The 15,765-nt window shown below is 35.0% G+C and overlaps 1 protein-coding gene across 2 annotated transcripts in view; it reads right to left on the reverse strand.

Moving 5' to 3' along the window:
* Positions 1 to 549: 549 nt before the first annotated feature.
* Positions 550 to 15,765, reverse strand: part of YME1L1 (YME1 like 1 ATPase) — a 43,948-nt gene continuing 28,732 nt past the window's right edge. Inside the window, exons 10-19 of one of the 2 annotated variants that reach the window (XM_072818840.1) lie at positions 11,283 to 11,435; positions 10,405 to 10,537; positions 9,266 to 9,328; positions 8,107 to 8,219; positions 7,118 to 7,273; positions 6,150 to 6,301; positions 4,941 to 5,067; positions 4,773 to 4,846; positions 4,062 to 4,148; positions 550 to 1,660 (exon numbers count right to left, since the gene is read on the reverse strand). In XM_072818840.1, coding sequence (XP_072674941.1) covers positions 1,517 to 1,660; positions 4,062 to 4,148; positions 4,773 to 4,846; positions 4,941 to 5,067; positions 6,150 to 6,301; positions 7,118 to 7,273; positions 8,107 to 8,219; positions 9,266 to 9,328; positions 10,405 to 10,537; positions 11,283 to 11,435 — 1,202 coding nt within the window. In that variant the 3' untranslated portion in view covers positions 550 to 1,516. The remainder of the gene's footprint in view (positions 1,661 to 4,061; positions 4,149 to 4,772; positions 4,847 to 4,940; positions 5,068 to 6,149; positions 6,302 to 7,117; positions 7,274 to 8,106; positions 8,220 to 9,265; positions 9,329 to 10,404; positions 10,538 to 11,282; positions 11,436 to 15,765) is intronic. The other variant, XM_072818841.1, reaches the window with a different exon arrangement.

Consider the following 15,765-nt stretch of genomic DNA (forward strand, 5'->3'; position numbering starts at 1 on the left):
AAAGTGATGGCGAGGGTCGTCTGAATGGACATTTCTCCAAAGAAAATATACAAATGGTCATAAAACAGGGGAGGTATCACTAGTGTAGATAAATGTGTATTAATCCATGAGATATTATTTCACTCACACTAAAATGACTTTATCAAAAAGACCATAAAAACATACTGTAGCAGATGTAGAGAAAGATGCATCAGGTTCTTTAAAAAGTAAGCAGAAACTTACTATGCAACCCAGCAATTTCAATCCTAGAAGTCTATCTAAGAAAAATGAAAACATATATCCACACAAAGACATGTATACACACAGGGAGAGGGAAGGAGGGAAAGGAGGAGGAAGGAGAAACAAAAGGGGAAAGAGAGGTGGGCAATTAAAAAAAATGAGATAATGAATCTGGACCAAGGTATATGGGAGTTCCTTGTATTATTCCAGTAATATTTCTGTAAGTTTGAAATCAGATCAAACTGTAAAATTAAAAAAAAAAAAAGGGCAAAGATATTATATAGCAAACTCCATCAACTTCTTCAATGAAGACCATATACAGCTTAAGAGTTATTAGAAAACTGTAGGTAACTTTAATAAAATAACTTCAAGAATATAATTTGGTTGTAAAACCAATACAATGAGCTCTAAAAATTTTTTTATTCAGTTAATAAAGTCATCTGTAAATCCTGTAATATGTTCATATTCACAAAATCTGAATGAAAAGCAAACACAACTTTCCATTTCTAACACGGTAATTCAAAGTTCACTTTGAAGGGACTGGGATTTGGGGTTAATTTTTTTTCAATACCAAGCATAATTATATAATAATTCAGATTTTGAAGTGACTCACTGTTTATTTAATGAAATACTTGCTGCTCTGAAATAAATTTCATTAGTAAGAATGATGATGATGTTAAAAAAAGACAATGAAAATGCAAGCTGCATCTCTAAAAGGTTATAATCATTTAAATTATGATTATATCTTTACATTTACAGTTCTCTATTTTTAGATAGACAAAAACAAAAGCAGAACTATTTTATATTATGGACAACCTGGAACATAATTAAGTGCATCTTAATGAAGTTTCCACTGACATGAATAGAAGTATGGTTCACCAACAAATGGTACTATCTAAAAACAAAGACACTCCTTCAACAATTTTACTTTGCCAGGTAAAAATACTTTCCAAGTGCTAAAGGCACAATTTTTATTCACATCTAGTAGAGGAACCAACCATGAAATCATTACTTATTTTCAACTGAATAACTGACTGACATTTCTCTAACAAGCTATTTTCAATCCTAACAGTTCTTTATTTTCTTTAACATATTTGCTATGAGTTGATAACTTGCAATAGGTGTCATCATGAGACTAACCAAAACTAGACTAAACGTGACAAAAGAGACAAAGTGTTTCACACCCTTGAGTGATATCAAGTCAAGAATGAGAGAAAAGCATTGCAAAAGGAGACTACTGAAATGCTACTTATATATTCTTGCAGTAAAACCAGCAATGCATCCATTTTAAGAATTATCATCTCACTTCCAATTTCTTTCCCTCAAGAACAATTTGAATCTCTTTGGCATCCAAAGTCTCATAGGTTAGTAAAGCTTCTGCTAGATTCTTATGCTCTTTTGCATGAGTCTTCAAGATATGTTTTGCTCGTTCATATGAGTCCTGAAATGGAAAAGCAGGTATCTTAGAAGCAGAAAACTTAGGAGAAGCAAAAACCGTAAATAGGAAAAAAAAAAAAAAAAAAAAAGATATGCCTTAAAAAAATGTGAAATCTATTCATTTCTATTTATAAAAGATAAAAGCACTGGGCTCCATGTCCAGCATAGATGGACAGGTAGATAGAAAAGGAAGCTTGGTTCTCAAAGATGAGATTTGCAAATGTTCTATTTTTAACCTCAAAATTTATCACATGGATAAATAAAGACTACTTAGGGAGCTACTTAAATATATATAAGTATATAATGTATCTGTTTTTTAGGTAAAATCTATGAACAAATAAATCTTTCTCCCATTAAAAAGTTAAGGGAGGTTTGCTTCTTTTGCTTTGTGAGATTTCACCAATTTATTCAATCTAAACAGCCAGAAAAGATCTTTTCTATTCTCTTATTTGGTATTTCAGTCTGTGACAACTATACCAGTTGCCAAAAAAACTCAAAAACGAGTTTTTTGTTTTTGTTTTTAAGATTTTATTTATTTGAAAGATAGAGTGACACAGAGAGCACAAGCCGGGGAGAGGCAAAAAGAGAGCGAGAAGCAGGCTCTCCACTGAGCAGGGAGCCTGACTTGGGGCTCAATCCCAGGATCCCAGGATCATGACCTGAGCTAAAGGCAGAAGCTTAACCGACACCCAGGAGCCCCACTATAAAATCAGTTTAACAAAACCAAGTAGCATAGGTCATATAAACATAACACACTTATTAAAAATAAACATCATTAGACATTCTTAAAAAAAAACATTATGTTTAAATGAAATAATAAAATTAAAGACAACATATAAAGTATTGCAAATATATCATGTAATATTGAGACTAATAACCAAGGATGAATTAGTAATAACTTTAAAAACCCAACGGAATGAAACCCTTACATTGTAACATGTAAGACTACTATTAGGTTTTTTATACTTTTAAGTTTTATATATATATTTGAACGAAAAATGTACTAGTCATCATTTCCCTTAATAACAATGTAAGTGTGCCATCTAGTGGAAAGAATACCTACTGCCTTCCCAGTCTTCAGAAAATTATTAGAATAAAGAATATTTCCAATGCTCTAAGAATACTAGAGCATAGATAATTTACTCAAAATAACAAATAGTAAAGGAAAGAGAATGAAGATTCTGGTAAGGCAGAAAGAATTCCTGTTCTGAAACACCTTCTAAACCTTTCCATTACATACACTTTCCACATAATGACTTTAAAGCATTTCTTTATCTCCTTGAGTTAATCAATAACTGGCCCTCCTGGGGAGACTCCAGTGGCACCTACCAATGCACTCTTATCCCACCCATTTCAGAGTAAAGAAATGACCTCTTTGTTCCCCTCATCACTAGCAGACCATTACTATCCCATCCTCTTCTAGAAAGCACAAATCCTTTGAAGTTTATACCATTTGACTGTAGCCCTATTCAACCTCCTTCCACTGCCATCTTTTTTTTTTTCTTCCACTGCCATCTACTACCCGAATTACAGTTCACATTCATTAGACTTCCGGCATTTAGCTCAATCTTTTCCATTCCAAGATCTGCCTTCGTGCACATCCAAATGCAACACATATCCAACCTCTGCACTAAGCACCAGACCTATGTTATCTTTTCCGACTTGAAATCTTCACTAAGACACCTCAAGTTCATTATGTATAAAACTCAGCTCATAATCTACATACTTCCCCACCTTAGGCCGTCATCAGTGTTTTGCCAGTAAATAGCACACAGAACTATGAGGCAGAAATCTAGAAAACAGCTTTGTGTTTAATTTAGCTGCTTTCTCACCCAAACATCATGAAGGTATTTTGATTCCACTAGATCAGTATCTCTTGAATGCATTTTTCTCAATTTCCACTCTCAATGCCCTAATCCAGACATCTGTGGTACAATGAAGATATTCCACAGTACCTAACAACTCACATATTCTGTATTGGATACTACAATCAAAAGACTTTCATTTTCAAGATCTTTGTGCTTCATTCTTAGCACATGCACACAGGTAGGCAAAAAGCAAATACTACTTGTTGAATAAAATATATATCGGAGTAAAAAACCAATAAAGACTCAAATAATCATGATCTCCTATTCTAACAACTGTATAGTTTTAACAGCTAAAGTAGAATATTTATAATTACTGATATAAACTGTTCTTAGCCTATGGCCAGAATAAAGTAAAGACTCAGTCTATAATCAGAGACTCCCAAACAACATATTTAAATCATTTCAATGGTGCCCTTTTTCTCTTTATTGTATATAGTGACATTTCTAAACAGAGGATAACCATTATCTTCTGGTAAGCACCTACTACTTAGGCACATTAGGACTAGATAAATAAGCACAGAAAAATATAATCATTACCCTTAGAAGGATTCTAATTTCTTGCTCAATAGCAGATTGAGTTTCTGGACTCAGTTTCCCTGTATCACTGTACGTCATAACTCCAAGCTAAAACAAACAAAAAGAAAGAAATTGAACAGAAAAACCCTAAATCACTAATAATACTATCCTATACTTAAAGAAAACATCATGGGGGCAAGGAAGAAATTCAATATAAAAATGCCCTTGAGCACAAAGAAATGTCATCATTCTTCTGAAAGTAGAAGACTCAAATTAAAAGTATGAGCAAAGAGAGGAAATTTAAAATCATAAGCATGGTTCTGAGTACCTTCTTAGAAAACCTTTGCAGCTATTCCAAACCCAGAAATCCACAATGTAGTATATAGTAGTGCTTCATGAAGCCACAATGATAATGTAGAAAAGTGAAATATGTGAAAAGGCCAAAGTAAGCAAGTTCAGCAAGTGGGTGTTTTAGGTCATAGGGATTGAAGTATCTTATCCTTTGTTTAACTCATGAAATACTATTACTGTCCAAGCAGCTAGAATGGAAAGAGAATACTATCTGTATTACTCAGAAAATAACGTTTAGTTTAGAATAAGCAGTGATAAATCTACTTGGAATGAGACAGGGGAAAAGTAAATGTTACCAATTTACCATGAGAACCCTCTCAAAAAGAAACACTTGACAAATCATCATCTGATACATGAGGAAGGGCTAAAATTAGCTATTACCTTTTCACTCATTCCAAATTTGGTAACCATCCGCTTTGCTATTTTAGTTGCATTATCAAAATCACTGGAAGCACCTAAAATTTAAATATATACATAAGAACTCAATTTTTAAAAATATCTTTAAATCAGTAAGCATAATGTGAACTAAAGCCATTCTTTACAGCCAACCTGTTGTGATATGGTCAGTTCCAAATATAAGCTCCTCAGCCACTCTTCCTCCCATACTAACATCCATCTGTGCAAGCAGCTGAGCTCTAGTTTCATTCCATCTGTCATTCTCCGGCAACAGGGACACCTAGACAATTGAAAATAAAGAAAAACTTCAGACACAGTTTGAAATACTTATATTAATAATCAGAATTATCATTTGGCTCTCACTATATAATATCAGGATGCTGACAGCTCAAAGACATTTTTAGTAGAGAGGATCTCAGGTGACTGATGACAAAACTGACAATATACAAAATAAGAAAAATTCTTTATTAAGCCAAAGTTTATATATTTTATATGTAATAGGTATATAATGCTTCAATAGGATGGACTTACATCCAGGTGCACAAAAATGCTTAATATGTTTATAATTAGAAAGATAAGAGAATGAAACTTGTACTCAGTGAGAAAAATCTTAGAATAACTATGGAAACACTGACAGTTTCTTTGTGGAAGGAAAAGAACAATTACGTATTTATGAATAATACTTTGGGGACACCCAGGTGGCTTGGTTGGTTGGGCATCTGTCTCCCTTTGGCTCAGGACATGATCCTGGGGCCTGGGATCAAGCCCCGCATTGTGCTCCCTGCTCAGCGGGAAGTCTGCTTGTCTCTCTCCCTCTGTCCCTCCCCCTGCTCGTATGTGCTATCTCTTAAATAAGTAAATAAAATCTTAAAAAAAAAAAAAAAGAAGAAGAATGAAAGTTTGCTGTCATTCCAGATTTAAATTTCACAATGTAGGGCAGCCTGGATGGCTCAGCGGTCTAGCACCTGCCTTCAGCCCAGGGCGTGATCCTGAAGACCCTGGATCGAGTCCCACGTCAGGCTCCCTGCATGGAGCCTGCTTCTCCCTCTGCCTGTGTCTCTGCCTCTCTCTCTTTCATGAATAAATAAATAAATAAATAAATAAATAAATAATTTAAAAATAAATAAATAAATTTCATAATGTAAATATATAACATCTGAACTATTAGTATCCTTTATATTAGCAGGTAAGTTTCATGAATATCTCTGATTTCATGATGGTTCAGAATACTAAAGAAGAAAGTTAGCAGCATATTTAGGAATTAGTTGAATTTTCTTTTTAATTATTTTCATCCACAATTTCTTACATAAGCTTTGGAGAGTGCTATTTGAAAGAAAAGAAAAAAAACTACCAGATACTTACATGTCCAAGTGTTGGCCCTCGTGGCATGATTGTAGCTTTGTTGATAGGCATTGCATCTTTAGTGTAATATGCAATAATAGCATGACCAGATTCATGGTAGGCTGTGATGGTTTTGTTTTTGTTATCAATTTCCACACTTCTACGTTCAGGGCCTAAGGATAAAAATTTAATTGAATAAAATTATTCTGTTAGGAAGGTCTATTTAGATGAATGAAAACCACTTGCCCTTATGTAGTTCTTAGAGTGACATTAATAAATATTTTAAACCACAACAATCTGCCAACTGATAACCAAAATAGGAAGAAATGTCATCTTAATCCTATCAACAAGTTTTTTTGGTTTTCTTTTTAAGATTTTATTTATTTATTCATGAGAGTCCCAGAAAGAGAGGCAGAGACACACACAGAGGGAGAAGCAGGCTCCTCACAGAGAGCCCGATGCGGAACTCAATACCCGAACCCAGGACCATGCTTTGAGGTAAAGGCAGACACTCAACTGCTGAGCCACCCAGGCATCCCTTAATTAATTCTAATTTCAGAAAATAAATATGAGAGCAGCCCTGGTGGCATGGCGGTTTAGTGACAGCCTTCAGCCCAAGGTGTAATCCTGGAGACCCGGGATCAATCCCACGTCGGGCTCCCTGCGTGGAGCCTGCTTCTCCCTCTGCCTGTGTCTCTGCCTCTCTCTCTCTCTCTCTCTGTGTATGTCTATGAATAAATAAATACAAATCTTTTAAAAAAATAAATAAGACAAAACACATGAGTACCCCCTGCCCGCAAAAAGTATAATCATAGAAACTGTATTTGTTATCTATGAGACCCAAATGATGGCTATTTTTGAGTATATATATTTTCTTGCTCCTGTACCTTTCTTTTTTATAACCTTTTATTTAAAAAGAACTTATTCTCTACTATAATGAACAGGGTAAGACAGAAAAAAAAAAGGGGTGGGGGAGAGAGAAAACCTACCCATTAGAATTTTATCTTTGGAAAATTCTAGTTCCTTCATGGTAACCATTTCTTTTCCATCAACAGCTGCCTTTAATGCAGCCTGATTCACAAGATTCTCCAGCTCTGCTCCAGAAAAGCCAACAGTACCTCGAGCTATAATTTCTGGATCAACAGCTGTGTAGACAATCGCAATATTAAAATTCCAAAATAGCTCTTCATAAATAATTCACATTCCAAAAGAAAACAGCAATCCTGAACTAGAACTTAAAATATTTATTTTTTGCTAAAACTACAAAATAAACTTACTTTTTCTAAAGGAAAAAAGCCAAAATGCTATTAAAATTACCATTGGGACAAATTACAAAAGTTTTTAAATTTAAATAACTTTACGAAAAACAAAGAAATGCAGAGTTGCCTGACATGATTTGTAAACCTTCAAATTACGACCTAAACTGTTACTCACCTAAGCACAAACTAAAAATGTGAACTCACAGACATTTTCCGAATTTCATCCTGAAATATTTTATACCTAAGTATTTAGTATTATATGTACATTTGTAAGAGTTCCCCTTATTATAGGGAACATATTTGGTTCTTACAAATTGATTCATCTATCTGTGAAAATACTGCAGCTTAATAGCTACATTTGTTAAGTAAGTGGGCCCATAATATTTTCAGGTATTTCGTTTTACAGTTTGCCTCTTTTCAACCCAAAGTGATTATATACACTTTTTCTACTATTTCATATTTTACATTCATCTTAAAAATATTTATATATTTATCTTCAAATATTATTTATCTGGGTATTAACAAGAAAACATTCTTTACAATCAGGATTCAAATGACAATTTCCTAGATATACAAGAATTATGAAATAAACATTTTAAAAAGGACATATAACAAACCGGTCTTTTGAGACATTTTTAAGGTAAGGACCACAAATGGTGGAATGAAATATTACCATTCTATAGAAATAATAAAGTTTGTGTTAATGGAATTAGACTTACACTGATCAAACTTTATTTTATTGAGATACCATTTCAAAATTTCTGTTCGTCCTTTTACATCTGGTCTTGGAACTGTAACTTGCATGTCAAAACGTCCAGGACGTATTAAGGCACTAAAGGGAAAATATAAAAAGAAACTATAAATTAATAACCTGAATATGCTGGACTAGTTAGTTCAAAGGACTAACTCTGAATACGGATGGAAAGATATTAGCAACCAGAGGTTAGACTGGAGTTTTGTTTTTTATTCTAATTCCAGTACAGTTAATATACAGTGTTATATTGGTTTCAGGTGTACAATACAGTGCTCAACACTTCCACACATCACCCAGTGCTCATCACAACAGGTGCATTCCTTAATCTCCATCATCTTTTTCACCCTAAATTGGAGTTTTGAACTAAACCAATATTCAGATAGCTTCCTGTAAAACATGGCTCAAGTAACAGTTTCAATAACCAGATGACAGATCAAAGGCTGATACAGATAGTACACAACCCTTATAAACAAAAACATGCAATCTGGTCATTCAAGGAACAATAATTCTAGAGCAGTCTATCAGGAGATCTACACTATGAAAGCTTCCTATCATAACTACTATTAAGTACAGAATATTAAACTAGAGACTTAGGCAAAAACAAACTATTACATCAAATTAAAATGAGTTAATTCTATGACAAAATCAACAAAAATTTAAAATTATAGTAAGTTTTATTTTTAAAATCCTACCACCCCCAAAATTTTATGATACAAAGTTCTCAGAAATTAACAACTTTACTGAAATTTAATTCACATATTCCAGAATTTAAAGGAGGTAATCCAGTGGTTTTTAATGTATTCAGAGTTGTGCAATTATCAACAATCTAAGTCAAGAATATTTTTATGCCTCCACACCAAAAGAAACCCCACAGCTACCAACAGTCACTCCCCATTCTTCCCATCTGTGGCAACCAGAATCTACTTTCTGTCGCTACAGATTTGCTTATTCTGGACATTTCATATAAACAGAATCATATGTGGTATTTTGTGATGAGCTTCCTCCTTTTTTTTTTTATTTTTATTTTTATTTTATTTTATTTTTTTTTGAGCTTCCTCCTTTTAAAGTTCATCCATGTTTTAGTATGTATCAATACTTATAAAAAAAAGTCTTTTAATACGTACTTATCTAATGCCTCTGGGAAGTTTGTGGCTCCTATTATGATAACTCCTTCATTGGGTTTAAAACTATTTAAAAAAGAAAAAAAGTAACTTTTCACTGATAATTAAAACAGTACACATATAGAAATGCTCTACATAAAATGGTCTATCATTAAACTTAGTAACGGCAAAGAAACGGAGGTTGATCTTTTTTATCCACTAACATCTTATTTCTTAAAAGGGACAAATGTTACTAGGCCAGCATACTAAAATAAAACTCTTATTAATAAATCAAAAAGTCCTATGATTACATGCCTTCACAATATTTATTCTGCTTAGCAAGAGATGACCTAACAGAAAAGGCTTGGGTACCTGACTAATTTGTGAAGAATTCTTCTCAAGTTTACCAATTGAAATTTTTACTCCTAGACTTTGTTTCAAAATTACTTATATGGTTTTAAAATATTTTTCCTTCTTTCAAAGCAACCCCACCTCTTGCTTTTTATATGATGAAAACTTTTTAAATCTCGGACGCCTGGGTGGCTCAGCAGTTGAGCATCTGCCTTTTGGCCCAGGGTGTGATCCTGGGATCTGGGATCGAGTCCCACATTGGGCTCCTTGCAGGGAACCTGCTTCTCCCTTGGCCTGTGTCTCTGCCTCTCTCCCTCTGTGTCTCTCATGAATAAATATATAAAATCTTAAAAAAAAAAACAAAACAAAAAAAACAACTTTAAATCTACCACAACACTAAAAGCTAGTCACAAATTGTGTCAGGACCATCATATGATCCCTTTACATCACCAAATACACTACTATTCTCAACTGGAAACATCACTTTCCTTTCATAATGAAAAAAGGTGCAGAGATCACCAATTAAGAGTTGATACATCAATCACTCCATTAGTAATGGAAACAATACAATACAGAAAATGCAGCTTGTCTTGACTTCTTGCACAGGGACTACTCTCTATTGCCTATATTTTTTCCTATTTTTAAGGTATTATTTTTGAGTAACCTCTATACCCAACATGGGGCTCAAACTTACAGCCCCAAGATCAAAAGCTGCATGCTCCACTGACTGAGCCAATTAGATGCCCCGCTATATCTTGAATGGTTAACAAATACATCACCATATTCCAAAAGACAGAGGGAGATTCAATTACCCATCCATTTCAGCAAGGAGTTGATTTATAGTCTGTCTTGAATATGGATGCATTGGAGACTCAATTCGCTTTCCACCAACAGAATCTAATTCATCAATGAATATAACACAGGGAGCATTTGCTTTTGCTTCCCCTAGGAAAAGAGAAAAGATTCAAAGGAATTTAATGAAATCAATACTTTCTGAACAAAATCATATATATATTAAAAACCTGTCAGATTGTCAAAAGCCAACAAGACATTCATTAAGGAGAAATCCACAAAAGGAGATCTCTTTCTTTAAAAAGTGATTTAAGTGCAGCCCAGGTGGCTCAGTGGTTTAGTACTGCCTTCAGCCCAGGGCGTGACCCTGGAGACTTGGGATTGAGTCCCATGTCAGGCTCCCTGCATGGAGCCTGCTTCTCCCTCTGCCTGGTGTCTCTCTATCTCTCTCTCTCTCTCTCTCTTTCATGAATACATTTAAATAAATTAAATGAATAAATGAATGAATGAATAAATAACTGATTTAAGAACAATAATCTCAAAGACAAAACTATATTACACAGAATGATATATAATAAAAACAAATTAGTATTCATTCTTCCAACTGTACAAACCATATACAATCGGGTGTGAGGCTAATTATTCTTTAATTTCATATATTGAATTGATGAATAAGATAAAAAGGGCAACAACAAAAAACTCAGCTTTTCAACAGGCCCAACCTCATCTAATGCTTCTCCTAGCTCTTCTATTTGAGAAAAAAGTACAGTTCTGTTTTAGCTCACACATTAGCTAGGTCAGCTATCAATCATAATCAAATAGCAAAGAAAGGGTAAGAAGCTCTCCCCCTAAAATTAACAAATTTTTTTTATTGTATTAAAGCTACATTAAAACATACTAAATAGATTTCTGATACGACTGGCTCCCACACCCACAAACATTTCATCAAATTCTGATCCAGAAGCATAATAAAAAGGAACATCAGCTTCTCCAGCCACAGCACGAGCAAGAAGTGTCTTTCCTGTTCCTGGTGGTCCAACTAAAAGAATTCCTAAAAAAAAAAAAAAAAAAAAAAAATAGAATGATTCAAATTAAAAAAATAAAAATAGGGCTCCTGGGTGGCTTGTCATTAAGTGTCTGCCTTCAGCTCAGGTCATGATCTCAGGCTCCTGGGATCGAGTCTCGCATTCCCTGCTTAGCAGGGAATCTGATTCTCCCTCTGCTTCTACCCTTCCTCTGTTCATGCTCACTCTCTCATGTGCTCTCAAATAAATAAAATCTTTTAAAAAATAAAATAAATAAAATACAACAAATTAAAATAAACCCTAATGTGAATCTATAAAACAGTTATTAATATATAGTTTTTAGGTTGAAGGCACATAACCAATACTTTGAAACAAAGGAAAACAAATGTCTCTAGAATAATTCACTTCAGATCTTCAAAAATAATTTCCCTCTATCATTTTAAATACTGTTTATATCTCATCATAGACAATTCAGAATCCTGAGAATGGAATGACAAACTCTTTATCACTAAATAAGATAAAATTCACATAAACACAAATTAAGAGATTAAACAACCAAATGTGATGCATGAACCCTTGACCTGATACTCTTCCATGAAAAACATATTTAAGAAATTAAATACCAGGGCAGCCCAGGTGGCTCAGTGGTTTAGCGCCACCTTCGGCCCGGGGCGTGGTCCTGGAGACCCGCGATGGAGTCCCACATTGAGCTCCCTGCATGGAGCCTGCTTCTCCCTCTGCCTATCTCTCTGCCTCTCTCTGTCTGTGTCTCTCATGAATAAATAAATAAAATCTTAAAAAAAAAAAAGAGGAATCCCTGGGTGGCTCAGTAGTTTAGCGCCTGCCTTTGGCCCGGTGCACGATCCTGGAATCCCAGGATCGAGTCCCACGTCAGGCTCCCGGCATGGAGCCTGCTTCTCCCTCCTCCTGTGTCTGCCTCTCTCTATGTCTATCATAAATAAATAAATAAATAAACCTTTAAAAAAAAAAAAAGAAATTAAATTCCAGGGATAGCTGATGAAAAGTTGAAAAAAATACTAGAATACAAGATATTAAGGAAATAACATTTAATTTTTATTTGGCAGGATAAATTATCCTCCTTCTTTAGGAAAATATCCTTAGTCCTAGGTGATACATAACAAAGCATTTAGATATAAAGTAGTTAGTGTCTACAGTTTTGTAATTTTTCTGTTATGTTTGAAAATTTTCATAACAGCAGTTAAGTTTTTTGGAAGTTAGAATGACTGAATTCTCTGGTTTCCACAACTTTTCATTTTTCAGACTACATTTAAAAAGGCAAAAAAAAAAAAAACTGGGTGCCTAGGTGGCTCAGTTAAGCATCTGCCTTCAGCTCGGGTCATGATCCCAGAGTCCTGGGATAGAGTCCCAAGTCAGGTTCCCTATTCAGCAAGGAGTCTGCTTCTCCCTCTCCCTCTCCCTCTGCCCCTCATTCACCACTGTTTGTGTGCTCTTTCTCTCAAATAAATAAAATCATTTTTTTAAAAGGAAAAGAAAAGCATTAATGCTATATTTTAAACATAAAAACTCTTCCTAAAGCAAATCTGCTGAAAAATACCCCTAAGACTGTCCCCTTGTATTGCCACATTATGATAATTCCTAACTCATTTAAATCATCACATCAATTTCTGTAAAATATATTTTGGTACCTGAGAATTTTCCCACAATTTTATAAATATTCCTTGTGATTAGTAAGAAAAGTGTACCTATTTTATGATTTTAAACATGTCCTTTACGATGTCATAGTATTGGCTTTAATAAATGAATCCTATGGCGGGATGAGCACTGGGTGTTCTGCTATATGTTGACAAATTGAACTCCAATAAAAAAAAATTAAAAAAAATAAATCTTGAATTAGAAGATTCAAGTGAGCAGTATAAAAACAAATCTTAAATATGACTGTTCCCGGGATCCCGGGGTGGCGCAGCGGTTTGGCGCCTGCCTTTGGCCCAGGGCGCGATCCTGGAGACCCGGGATCGAGTCCCACGTCGGACTCCCAGTGCATGGAGCCTGCTTCTCCCCCTGCCTATGTCTCTGCCTCTCTCTCTCTCTCTGTGACTATCATAAATAAATAAAAATTTTAAAAAATATATTAAAAAAATGACTGTTCCATTTATTTATTTATTTATTTATTTATTTATTTATTTATTTATTTATTTATTTTAAAGATTTTATTTATTTATTCAGAGACAGAGAGACAGAGAGAGAGAGAGAGAGAGAGAGAGAGGGAGAGAGGCAGAGACACAGGCAGAGGGAGAAGCAGGCTCCATGCAGGGAGCCCTACGTGGGACTCGATCCAGGGTCTCCAGGATCACACCCTGGGCTGCAGGCGGCGCTAAAAAGCTGCGCCACCGGGGCTGCCCTTACTGTTCCGTTTAATTCACCAATTCCATTTCTAGAATTGGAATCTAGAATAATGCATAAATAAATGAGTAAATCCAGAATTTATTCTAATGAGATAATTAAGCATGTGGGCAAAGCCTTGAGATATTAAGATGATCATCATAGATTTTTGTTTTTTGAATTAAAAAATGTTTGAGTATACTTGACACACAGTTACATTAATTTCAGGTATACAACACAGTAATTTAACAAGTTTACTTTATACATTATGCTGTGCTTATCACATATGTAGCTACCATCTGTCACTATACAACACTATTACAATATCATGGACTATATTTCCTAGGCCTTTTATTCCTCTGACTTATTCATTCTACAAATAGAAGCCTGTCTCTCCCTCTCCCTTTCATACATTTTGCCCAGCCTCCACATTGCTATTTTTTTCTAAATATTTTGTTTATTTATTTATTTGAGAGAAAGAGAGAAAGCACAAGTAGGCACAGCTGTAGGAGCAGAGGTGGAGGGAGCAACAGACTCCCCACTGGGCAGGAAACCCAATGCAGGGTTCAGTCCCAGGATCCTGGGGTCATGATCTGAGCTGAAGGCAGATGCTTAACCAATTGAGCCACCCAGGCTAATTTTAACACACTGCTAATTTTAACAGCAAAACATTGGAAACCATTTCAAAGTTCAATATTAATGATTATAGTATAGAACAATCATATAGTACAAGGACCTCATGAAGTCATAATCTTGTACTCAATTCCAGCATATGGTTTTTCCCTCATACCAACAAATAATTCTCCAACACCAGCTGGGTGTCCTACAATTCAATTCAATTATGATATTACCTACCTGGAAATAGTATCAAACACCATAAATTAAGCACTTTGTCCTAAAAGACTGCCTCTAGCCCCACCCTTCCCTATGTCAACTACAAGACGAGGTTGTTACCTATGCTTCTGACTGACAGACTATAGAGAGGAGGTTCCAATGACTGCTTCCTTGGACTTGATTTGCTAAAATGGCTCACAGAACTCAGAGAAACATTCTACTTACTAGATTGCTGGTTTATTATAGAAGGATACAACTCAGCCAAGAGTCGGTCAAATGGAAGAGATGCATATGGTAAGGAAAGGTAAAAGGATTGCTGAGTTTCTGTGCCCTCTCTAGATATGCCGCTCTTCCCACATCTGCACATATTCACCAATCTGGAAGCACTGAATCCTATCCTTCTGGGTTTTTATAAGCATAAAAACATGCTTTTTTACATAAGCACGACTCATTACATAAGCATGACTGATTCAGCCTCCAGTGACTTTCCCCTCCCAGATAGCCAACAGGGAGACTAAAAGTTCCAGCCCTCTAATCACATGGTTGATTTTCCTGACAACCAGCTTCTAACCTTAGGTGTGTTCTAAAAGTCACCTTGTTCAGAAGACAAATCTATTGCTGTCATCACTATATTTATTATAAATCACAACAATCATTAAAAATCATATTAACTGGAGAAAACATCAAACTGAGGAACATTCTACAAATTAGTGTGTAGTCTACTACACAATTTTTAAGGTCATAAAAGATCTACATCTATTCCTATACTAAAAGGCTGAGAAAGGGGCCTGGGTGGCTCATCAGTTAAGCATCTGACTTTGGCTCAGGCCATGATTTCAGGATCCTGAGACTGAATCCTGAGTGGAGCTCCACATTCAGCGAGGAGTCTACTTTAAGTTCTCTCTCTCCCTCTGTCCTATGTCCCCCTACCAACAAGCACATTTGTGTCTGTGTGTGTGTTCTCTTAAATAAATAAATAAATAAATAAATAAATAAATAAATAAATAAATAAAGGCTGAGAATTTTTTTCAGGTTAAAGAAAAATCTAGGGGCACCTGGGTGGCTCAGTCGCTCAATTCACAGTGAAGTACAGACACTAGGTCTTCTGGATTTCTAGACTATGTACAAGTAGCCAATTCTTGATTTTGATTCAAGTCATAA

This window comes from Canis lupus, assembly GCF_048164855.1.
Source record: "Canis lupus baileyi chromosome 5 unlocalized genomic scaffold, mCanLup2.hap1 SUPER_5_unloc_1, whole genome shotgun sequence".
NCBI classification, from domain to species: domain Eukaryota; kingdom Metazoa; phylum Chordata; class Mammalia; order Carnivora; family Canidae; genus Canis; species Canis lupus.